Source organism: Carassius gibelio, chromosome B7, assembly GCF_023724105.1.
Source record: "Carassius gibelio isolate Cgi1373 ecotype wild population from Czech Republic chromosome B7, carGib1.2-hapl.c, whole genome shotgun sequence".
Lineage (NCBI taxonomy): Eukaryota > Metazoa > Chordata > Actinopteri > Cypriniformes > Cyprinidae > Carassius > Carassius gibelio.
The window spans coordinates 10,710,622-10,722,232 of NC_068402.1; the positions used below are offsets into that span (position 1 = coordinate 10,710,622).

The following is an 11,611-nucleotide window of genomic DNA, read 5'->3' on the forward strand; positions in this document are numbered from 1 at the left end:
ATTGTTATATGTATTTATGTACAGCAAAACATAAGTCATAAGTTATGTAAAAATCCAAAACATCACAAATTCTCAACAAAACAGTAAGTTTAAAGATCGTATCATCTTTATTTTAAATTGGAACATCATTGCGCAAAGAAAGTGGTCTTACTAGCAAAATACAATAATAATGTATTACACTGACAGTCATTCTTCCTTCCTTCTTTCCATCATTTATTTTATTTTAATTCCAAATGGTTAATAATTGGCTAAAATACACTTGTTCTTTCCGACAGGTGAAATGATCAGTGGGGCTGAATTTTTTTCTCCATGATTAAAGCCTGGGCTGAAATATGGATAGAGTTTCTCGGTGAAAGCCTGACCAGTGAAAGAGTAGATATGAGACCTGGACTCCACATCATAAAATGAGACCAGACCTTCCTCATAGTCTACATACACACCCACCTTCTGGGGCTTGACCTTCAGACAGAGAGAGACAGACAGACAGTCACAGGCCTTATACTCAATTCCGTTCCTCAACCACAGAGTCCACAGTCCATTCCTTGGACTCAGAGTTATTATTCCCTTCCTGTTAACAGACTCCCTCGCCACACCTAAATCCCACTCAGTTTTCCCTTTCACCTGTACCTCAAAATAAAATTTCCCAGAAGAAAATCCCTCTTTCCCCAGGATGCTGGGACATGTATCAAACCTCCATGGACTGTCCGGCACAATCTGCCGTGTTTCTCCATGTCCAGCTTGTTTGTCATCCTCGGACAAGGAGAGTTTCGGATGAGCTGTTTCAGGATCCATAGTCACATTCACTGAGAGAGATCAGAACAAATAATTAGCAGACATTTTTAACATATACATTGAATGGAATAAACAATAGTAAATTGGTCTTTTGTCAGCTTTTCCTGTATTTGTCCCATTAAAATTATCTTGGAAATGTTTTGCCCTGTGTTTATCATTGATTTTTGTTACTTTTCAAATGCCCTGCATCATCAGTATTTATTGATTTACACTTATCCCAGAATTTCAGTATTAAAATGTGAATATCCATTACTATATTTTTAAAACTGACATTATTTTTTCAGTGTCATTGAAGAATTTTTTTTTAACCATGCATGTATATCAACTGCTGGACATAGTTTGACAAATTCAACTAGAGTTTTAATAGTTCATATGACTAAAAGTGCCCGCAATATATTCAGAAAGGTAAACATTTTTGTGTTCGAATGTAGGAAAATGGCATAGATGACTTGTACCTGTAAACTTCTCAAGCCTCTTTAGCTCTGTGGAAAAAAATTATACAGTTGATTACTGTCAGTCTTACCTTTTAACGGTGTTGAATACTTACAAAATAATTAAATTAAATATTCAAAAATTCTAGACAAAATACTGAACATAACATATGCTCACCAGTTCCTGTAATCTTCACCATTGCACTACTGAGGAATTCTTGATGTTTTGTCAGGGCTCTCCTCACAGCGTCCTCCTTCAGATGAGTGTCAGTACTGATCCCAGTCCAGATCTTGGTGTCTAAAGGCCTGCACAGGGATGGATAAATCTAAAGGAGGAGAGAGAGAGGAATCTCTCAGCGTGTTAAGTGTTGTCCTGTGATGTGAGCAGTAAGAGAGACACTGACCTGTAGGAGGTGCATGTGATCTTCAGTGTGTGAGAGCTGCTCCAGCTCAGTGTTTCTTCTCTCCAGTTCAGTGATTTCCTGCACCAGCTCTTTAATCAGCTCTTCAGCCTGATTCTGTGCTGCTGTCTGCTTCTGATCCATCACCTCCAGCAGCTCAGACTGACATCTCTCAATGGAGCGGATCAGACTAGTGAACAGCTCAACAATGTCTGCTCTCTCTTTTTCTGAGCTTTGCTAAGTAAAGGATAATGTATGTTCACTCTTAATATATAAATGGCCACCAAATTTACATTCATGCATTTAGCAGCCGTTTTTATCTAAAGTGGCTCTCAAAAGAGGTTTATTACTGCTTAACTCATTTCGGATGCAAGCTAGAGAAGAGGCAAAATGCAGAGAAGGTTTTTGTGAGGTGTGAGTGTATGTTTAAGTGCACTGGTCACTCTCCAACCAGCATAAAGTGTTTGTGGAAGAGGTCTGTCTTCAGCTACTTTTTGAAAGATGTGATGGTCTCAACACTTCACAGCTCATACTAGTGCAGAGAAGAACAGAAAGGGTGTTGGAGAGTGACTTTTTGACTCATTGTGAAGGAACAAGACTACCTTAGCTCACTTGTAGGTTTGACTTGTAGGTTTGAGGTAAGGAGGTGCTGTTCCAGATTTGAAAGCCACCATCTAAACCTTAAATCTGATTCTGGCCACAACTGGGAGATCAGGTATGAATAAGGAGTGCAATGAACTGCTAAAATGTATACCTTAAATGAAATTGAAATCACTTTGGATCTGCCAAATGTAAATAATAAATGGGATCATTCCCACATTAAATAAAACCTTGCAATGAACAAGACTAACCTTGCTGAGCTTTACCGAGCATTTGATTTCTTCAATCTTCTTCAATCTGCTCTGAATCATGGAATACACCTCGACTTGTCTTCTCCCAAACTGAGACTGTAGACAAAAATGTTAATTTCTTTACAGCAAAGTTGAAAAACCATTGAAGCACAGACACAGATTAATCATCTCTCACCTTCCGTTCTTCACTTTCCTCCTCTACAGGAACAGTGTTGTGGGTTCTGTGGTCTTTCGTCACACACGACAGGCACACACACTTCTGATCATCTCTGCAGAACAGCACCAGAGGCATTTCATGCTTCGTGCATATATAATCTTTCAGATTCTTCACAGGGTCGATAAGTTTGTGTTTCTTCAGTTTTGCTACAGTGTTATGAGGCTCTAGGTGAGTTTTACAGAAAGATCCTTCACAATGCAGGCAAGTCTTCAAAGCTTCTCTCTTTATTTTTGTGCAGGCATCACAGGGTACTGCACCAGGTTGGACAGGACTTACTCCTCTCTTCAGTCTTTCAGTGAGCTCTCTGAATTCTCTGTTGATGCCAAGGTCTGGTCTTAAGTGAAAGTCCTTCTTGCAAAGCGGGCATTCAGTCTTCATACTGCTGTCCCAGTGTTGAGTGATGCATCCCATGCAGAAGTTGTGTCCACACGGAATGGTTGCTGGGTCAGAGAAGAAATCCTGACATATTGAACACAGGAACTGTTCAACCTGGGAACTGACGGAAGAAGCCATCGCTGGTGAGAGAAAAATAAAAACCCAAATGATTGTACAAACATACAAGATACCTTGCCCCTCCTTTTTAAACAAATTGAACTTGTCAAACTGGTTTTGATATGGGATGTATAATACAACATACACTTGAATTTGTATTACAATAAAGATTTGCATGAAGATACAAATAAAATTTGAAAGTGTCTTTTCAAATAACAGCCTTAGTACAATTGCTCTTACATGAACAGAAAGCAAGGGTGATGCACCAATGGAACAAACACCTAAAAAGGAATTCATTTCACTGACAAATAAGATGTTTTGCTCACCTCTACGTACGTGTTGTGTCTTGTGTTTTCTCGGTGCAGCTGTGGTGTAATGCAGGAGGAAGGAAAGCGTATAGTGTCACCTTTTCCTCACTGTGCACGTGTCAAAAAAAAAAATATTACAAGACATAGTCAACCAGACGATGAACACTAACAGCAATTATTATACAATGCAATCACACTTATAGCAATATTTGGTAGTTCTGTATGTTGTCTGAGGGTTGGCATCATCGGAGGTCCTCTGAGGGGGTGACATCATCTTTTCTCAGGTGTTCTGGATCCAGACTGAAGCTTGTGTACATCCTAGTAACCAGGCAAAACAGGAAACAAATAGAGACATAATTAGCAAAGCTGCTGTTCCAACCAAGGAAAACGAATTTGTTTAACCCAAGCTAAAGAATTTGATCAAGAATTGTTCAAAGAGATATGCTTTTAATCTAGATCTAAACAAAGAGAATTTGTCTGAACCCCGAACATTATCAGGAAGGCTATTCCAGAGTTTGGGAGCCAAATGGAAAAAAAGCTATACCTCAAGAAAATAGAGGTAGAGCTTTTTTCCATTTAGCTCCCAAACTTTGCAATAGACTCTAGCTGCTGCATTTTGGACTACCTGTAGCTTGTTTAGAGATGCAGGACAACCCCCTAGTAGTGCATTACAATAGTTCAGTCTAGAGGTCATGAATGCATAAAAAAGCTTTTGGTTTCATTGAGATATAAAGTAGAGTATCATCAGCATAACAGTGGAAACCCTTATTTTCTAATAATATTACCAAAGGGCAACATGTATATTGAAAATAGCAGAGGACCTAGGACAGATCCTTGAGGCACTTCATATTTTACTGGTGATAAATGAGATGACTCCCCATTTAAATAAACAAAGTGGTAGGGATCGGACAGGTAGGATCTAAACCATCTTAAAGCCTGCCCTTAAATACCTGTATAGTTTTGTAATCGATCTATGAGTATGTCATGATCTACAGGTCCTTCTCAAAAAATTTGCATATTGTGATAACAGTTCATTATTTTCCATAATGTAATGATACAAATTAAACTGTCATATATTTTAGATTCATTGCACACCAACTATAATATTTCAGGTCTTTTATTGTTTTAATACTGATGATTTTGGCATACAGCTCATGAAAACCCAAAATTCCTATCTCAAAAAATTAGCATATCATGAAAAGGTTCTCTAAAAGAGCTATTAACCTAATCATCTGAATCAACTAATTAACTCTAAACACCTGCAAAAGATTCCTAAAGCTTTTAAAAACTCCCAGCCTGGTTCATTACTCAAAACCGCAATCATGGGTAAGACTTCCGACCTGACGGCTGTCCAGAAGGCCATCACTGACACCCTCAAGCGAGAGGGTAAGACACAGAAAGAAATTTCTGGACGAATAGGCTGTTCCCAGAGTGCTGTATCAAGGCACCTCAGTGGGAAGTCTGTGGGAAGGAAAAAGTGTGGCAAAAAACGCTGCACAACGAGAAGAGGTGACCGGAACCCTGAGGAAGATTGTGGAGAGGGACCAATTCCAGACCTTGGGGGACCTGCGGAAGCAGTAGACTGAGTCTGGAGTAGAAACATCCAGAGCCACCGTGCACAGGCGTGTGCAGGAAATGTGCTACAGAGAAGCAGCACTGGACTGTTGCTCAGTGGTCCAAAGTATTTTTTTCGGATGAAAGCTAATTTTTCATGTCATTCGGAAATCAAGGTGCCAGAGTCTGGAGGAAGACTGGGGAGAAGGAAATGCCAAAATGCCTGAAGTCCAGTGTCAAGTACCCACAGTCAGTGATGGTCTGGGGTGCCATGTCAGCTGCTGGTGTTGGTCCACTGTGTTTTATCAAGGGCAGGGTCAATGCAGCTAGTTATCAGGAGATTTTGGAGCACTTCATGCTTCCATCTGCTGAAAAGCTTTATGGAGATGAAGATTTCGTTTTTCAGCACGACCTGGCATCTGCTCACAGTGCCAAAACCACTGGTAAATGGTTTACTGACACATGGTATTACTGTGCTGAATTGGCCTGCCAACTCTCCTGACCTGAACCCCATAGAGAATCTGTGGGATATTGTGAAGAGAAAGTTGAGAGACGCAAGACCCAACACTCTGGATGAGCTTAAGGCCGCTATCGAAGCATCCTGGGCCTCCATAACACCTCAGCAGTGCCACAGGCTGATTGCCTCCATGCCACGCCGCATTGAAGCAGTCATTTCTGCAAAAGGATTCCCGACCAAGTATTGAGTGCATAACTGAACATAATTATTTGAAGGTTGACTTTTTTTGTATTAAAAACACTTTTCTTTTATTGGTCAGATGAAATAGGCTAATTTCTTGAGATAGGTATTTTGGGTTTTCATGAGCTGTATGCCTAAATCATCAGTATTAAAACAATAAAAGACCTGAAATATTTCAGTTGGTGTGCAATGAATCTAAAATATATGAAAGTTTAATTTGTATCATTACATTATGGAAAATAATGAACTGTTATCACAATATGCTATTTTTTTGAGAAGGACCTGTATAGTGTCAAACGCAACACTGAGATCAAGTAAAACTAGCAATGAGATGCAGCCTTGATCTTACTCAAGAAGCAAGTCATTTGTCATTTTAAAAAGTGCAGTTTCTGTGCTATGGTGGGGCCTGAAACATGACTGAAATTCTTCATACAGATCTTATTTTTCCAGGAAGGAGCACAATTTAGCATTTTTCTAAAATTATAGACAAAAATGGAAGATATGAAATTGTTCACTAGGATCTAGTTGTGGTTTCTTAATAAGAGGTTTAATAACTGCCAGCTTGAATGTTTTTGGGGCGTGACCTAAAAATAACAATGAGTTAATAACATTGAGAAGTGGTTCTTCTGCTACAGGTAACAACTCGTTCAGTAATTACGTGGGTACAGGATCTAATGAACATGTTGTTGGTTTAGATGCAGTGATAAGCTTATTTAGCTCGTCCTGTCCTATAGTTGTAAAGCACTGCAGTTTATCTTTGGGTACGATGGATGAAACTGAAGTATTAGACACTATAGAATCTATATTTGTTATTGTATTTCTGATGTTATCTATTTTATCAGTGAAGAAATTCATAAAGTCATTACTATTACGTTTATGGAATCATTTGAATCCGATTTGTATTTGCATTTTATGTATCTGATGTGTTGTGCATAAATTATGGCTCATAAACCTTAAGCATAATAAAAGAAGGTTCACACCAACCTTGACAAACAAAGGCTTAATAATCACAAACATATTTATTTGTATTCATATTATACACAAATACTTCCTTTGCTAAATAAATTAAACATTATGTACCTACAAAGCAAACTGCACAAGTCATTCTTTAGAGATGCTTAAAATTATTTATTTTCACAATACAATACAGGGATATGATATTATAACAATTTACCTCTGAAATAACTGAACTTCTGTAAAATATAAATATAAAAATTTATTTAACAGCATGTAATAAAGATATGACCATATGGTTTTCCGTGGGGAAAATTTTATTTCTTCAACACTCATTCATATCGACCCCAGCAGCAACTTTAAATTACAATCAATAAGAGCACAAACAGCGATGGAATGTCAAAAGTATTAAGGTTAATTAAGAGTCAAGTAGAAAATGCATAAAACCATGCATATACTTTTATAGTAACTGATGTGAAAAGATTGTGTAATATGACCGCTTTCGGTACATACAATCACAGGAGAATCCATTAAAAGGGTTAACAAAATACCCTTTCATCATGGTCTTCAAATATATTCTTTATAATATAATGGTTGTTCATAATCATAATGGAGGTCTTAAGCATATTGTATAACAGTAATATTTTAATAATCCTTTCAAGGATCTGCGTTGGTCCATAAAACAGAATGAGAAATCATAATGTTATCAGAAAATCTCATATAAATATAAGACATTAGGCATAGACGTTGAGATAAAATCTACAACAAAGTCTAAAATTGTACCCGCATTTTCTGGATAAAATATATGGCTCTAACAGAGGTTGTTTAGACAAATGAACAGAAAACAAACTCAAGATTTTAAGCTTATGAACTAAAACATCAACTGCATAAACATACTATCAGTACAATGTAATAAGTTAAATTAAATGTATGTTCTCATCTGTTACTACAATATAGTATAAGACTAAAATGTAAGAAGTTGGTATTACAGTGTCTTTAAAAACTCAACAGTTAGTTCCGAAATTAGAAGTTTTCAAATAGTGATAAATAATAATTTGAAATTCATGCAGTTGCTTTAGGCCTTAATACAGCATCTGGGGAAAGCCTTTGATTTCAAAAGCTTTTGTGCGAGCCCATAAATACTCGTTATAACACTAAATGATGATGTGAGGTATATGTGTGTTTGTGAGTGAATATGCATGTGTGCATCTGACTGCAGAGAGAATAAAATGACCGCTGCACGGATTTGGCAATAATTTGGCCTAATATGGACCTGGTTAAACTGGCTTAATTGTCATTACCAAATACTGTGTTGAGCTGTTGGGTCACCCTAATGAAGGTGGTACGACGACTCAACTCTTTAAGCTTAGCAGCACCCACGTATGTGCAGGTGGAACGAACTCCACCCAGGACATCTCTCACCGTCCCCTCCACAGGCCCTCTGAAAGGCACTTCAACCGTTTTACCCTCCGACGCCCTGAAAATGAAAAAAGTTACAATAAATATTAATCAACTCAAGAGTGGTAAAAGTCCAAAAATGTTATATTTTTTAATCAAATTGCAGTTGTAAATCAAACTATCTATTCGATTTAATCATGAGGACTGACTTCTGATACTATAAATGATTTGAGATGAATGCTACTGTCTTTTTAAAACATCTTACAGCAGAATTTAAATCATATTTGGAGAAATCTGCAGCATTGATTCTGTTATTTTCTTGTATATTACTATTAAAATGCATTGCTGCAATCTGTATTTTATAAAGTGCTATTTAATGATAACTTGACTGCTAATTTACCAAATAATATTTGTGTGATGTAGTTTACAAACCACCAGATAAAACAACCCACAGGCTCCAGCACGAGAGCGTTTCTCGTGATCTTACCTGTACTCTGCTACACCTCCTGCGTGCTTCTTCATGGCCGTGTCTGAGCTCATGCCGTAGAACAGTTTGTACTTCTTGCCGTTTTTCTCTATGATTTCACCCGCACTCTCAGAATGACCCGCAAGCATTCCTCCCAGCATCACAAAGTCAGCTCCAGCTCCTGTCACACAGTTTAGTCGATCAAATACAACCCTAATGTGACACTGGCTGTGAGCAACATCTAAAAAGTGTGGCATTCAAAGGTAGTAAGGCAACAAGTAATGTCTGAATCCAACATTTTTGGCTACTGAAATGTCTTGCTTTCTTGTTTTATGGTGTTATTACAATGCATTGTTACCAAAACTCACCAAATGCTTTGGAGACGTCGCCTGGGCAGGTGCATCCCCCATCCTACAGCGAGACGAAAAACAGATCCCACAAATACATGATCAAAGCTCATATGTTAACAAAGCACACAGGCAGCATGGTCTGTTACTCTTCACTGTTAACTCTATAAAGCCTGACATAATGTCAGGAAAAGTTTATTAAACTTTCAAATTAATAAATTTTTTTAATAATATTTGTATTAAATATATACAAATATATATATATATATATATATATATATATATATATATATATATATATATATATATATTTAATACACCAGGCTTTTATGAAAAACAGTGTAAGAGACCCCAACATAAAATGCAAATAAATATCAGTTGTCACTATATTTCAAAATAATAATAAGATATAGTAAATTACATTTAAAAGCTTAGTTTTCTGATCAAAAGATGATAAATAAAACATAATAAAATAAATAAATAATAATAAATAAAATAAAACATTCTTCTTGTATCATACTTGACACCTACATTTTAACATGACATTTCTAAAACATAATATATGGAAAACCAAGTAAACTTAAGCTGCTTCAGTCCAATAAACGCTCATCTTTAAATATTAAGAACAATATTATGCTTATTCTTATGTTTACTTCATAACACATCCTGAAGATGGCTGTAGAATTATTCAGTCAGAGGCTACCAATCAGAGGACAGAAGGCTTGTACTAGACTATGTGTAACAGGCTTTTCATATTGATGATTTAGAGGCTATAGAATTAGTGTAATGTATGGCTTTATAGGGTTAATGTAAGAACTCTCACAGATATAATGTGTCCACCCAGGCCGTGTGCAGCATCAGCACACTCGATGACTGCGCTCAGCTGAGGATAACCCACACCGGTCTTCTTACGAGTGGTGCACACAGATCCTGCACACATGAACATATGTGTGAAACTGGTGTAATATGAATAAGAACACCATCCGAAACAGTGGCAACAGACAACTGATGATGTCACCTGGTCCAATGCCCACTTTTATGATGTCAGCACCAGCAAGAATCAGCTCTTCGACCATCTCTCCTGTGACCACATTACCAGCCTACAACATTCAAATGGATTTCAAAATATTAAGATGACTGTCACAATGTCAATGAAATGTTGATCTGTTGTTGGGTAACTGACCATGATCGTGTGTGAAGGGAACTTCTGCCTCACGTCTTTCACGAAGTTGACAAAGTGTTCAGAGTAGCCATTGGCCACGTCCACACATATGTACTGAATCTGAGGTACAGCGGACAGAATGGCCCCCAGTTTCTCAAAGTCCCCATCACTGGTCCCCGAGCTGACCGCTACACTCTGGAGAAACAAAGACAGCACCACGAATAATTGAAATATAAATAGTCTTCAGATTTTTGTGTAGATTTATATTCTAGCAAAGATGTTGCTCACCTGTAAGCATTCTGGGTGTTTGGATGCAAACTCCTTCCAGTCATCCACACAATAATGCTTATGGATGGCCGTAAAGAGAGTAAACTATGACAAAAAAATACAATAATTCATATAACCTGCAGTCTGTTTAAAAGAGCACAAAAAATCATATAATTTAGTGAAATTGGAGTAGATTTCATTCACACCTGATGTAAGACTGAGGCCATTTCAAAAGTCCCCACGGTGTCCATGTTGGCGGCTATAATGGGAATGCCACGGTAACTTCCCTTTGAATTTCTGAATGTAAAACTGCGCATGAGATCCACCTGAAACAGATGAAGGACAGAAGAGTGCGAAAAGTAATGAAAGTGAACCTAAAATGTAGTTGACATTGCACAACATGTCTGGGTGCAATGAAACATAAATTAAACTGAGGCCACAGACCAAACTAATCCTCTATCTATATGATATCTAGAATGCAAATAAACGCATGCTTAGAGTTACTAACCTCACTGCGAGATTTGAGAGTGCTTCTTTTAGGTCGAAGCAGCACGTCCTTGAAGTCGAGCTTGATATCATTTTCAATGCGTGGCATGACTGCTGAAGAGGATGACCTTGAGACGACTCTAACCGTATCTCACTGCCTGAGAAAACACAAGACAAGGAAAGAAAAACATTCCGTCCTTCAGTTATGAGAGCTGCAGAGGATGAGGAGGGAGGAAGGGGAGGGTTATAAAGGGTGAGACAGGAAACATCCTCTTTCATAATTATATAAAAACTCTTAACTCTAGGATTACACATTTCAGAATACCAATTATTTATTCAATTTCAGACAGAAGAGAAAAACAATGCATCATAAAAAATAATACTATAAAATGACTCATAAATGTTTCACATCTGGTTCTATGTTCTGCACATGTCTTGGCTGTCAGATAATCTAGGCCACAAAATCATAATTGTGCTGTTTTTCTGTCATCTTGTGATTCTTTTCTCAACATTTTTTTCTGTTCATTACAAACAATTTTACACGTGTCCTTATATATATACAGGCTACAAAATAAATATTGCCCTAACGTTACCTATAATTGCAGATGGGCACCTCCTTTAAAGGCGGTATGGCAGAAAATGAAACCGGTTTCCGAGTTGGAGGCGGTCGTTTTAGAAGGGCGGATGTTTAGCGCGTGTAGTGTAGTCTTTATGCTGACTGGTTGCATTCAAATTCAAGTTCAAACGCTCAGCGAAAAACTACAGTCAACGATTGATTTGCAGCGTAC

General features: G+C 37.6%; 2 protein-coding genes across 2 annotated transcripts; both read right to left on the reverse strand.

The window, feature by feature from the left end:
- Positions 1 to 84: 84 nt before the first annotated feature.
- Positions 85 to 3,992, reverse strand: si:ch211-216p19.6 (E3 ubiquitin-protein ligase TRIM39). Its single transcript, XM_052562366.1, has 7 exons — positions 3,511 to 3,992; positions 2,651 to 3,207; positions 2,476 to 2,571; positions 1,628 to 1,861; positions 1,402 to 1,549; positions 1,248 to 1,274; positions 85 to 803 (listed from the first exon to the last, which is right to left on the reverse strand). Exons 2-7 carry the CDS (start codon positions 3,203 to 3,205, stop codon positions 238 to 240), a joined length of 1,626 nt encoding a protein of 541 aa, XP_052418326.1. The 5' UTR covers positions 3,206 to 3,207; positions 3,511 to 3,992; the 3' UTR covers positions 85 to 237.
- Positions 3,993 to 6,996: 3,004 nt separating this feature from the next.
- Positions 6,997 to 11,546, reverse strand: gmpr2 (guanosine monophosphate reductase 2). Its single transcript, XM_052560719.1, has 10 exons — positions 11,417 to 11,546; positions 10,846 to 10,981; positions 10,544 to 10,663; positions 10,359 to 10,442; positions 10,092 to 10,265; positions 9,927 to 10,008; positions 9,732 to 9,838; positions 8,930 to 8,972; positions 8,583 to 8,742; positions 6,997 to 8,174 (listed from the first exon to the last, which is right to left on the reverse strand). Exons 2-10 carry the CDS (start codon positions 10,930 to 10,932, stop codon positions 7,985 to 7,987), a joined length of 1,047 nt encoding a protein of 348 aa, XP_052416679.1. The 5' UTR covers positions 10,933 to 10,981; positions 11,417 to 11,546; the 3' UTR covers positions 6,997 to 7,984.
- Positions 11,547 to 11,611: the final 65 nt, after the last annotated feature.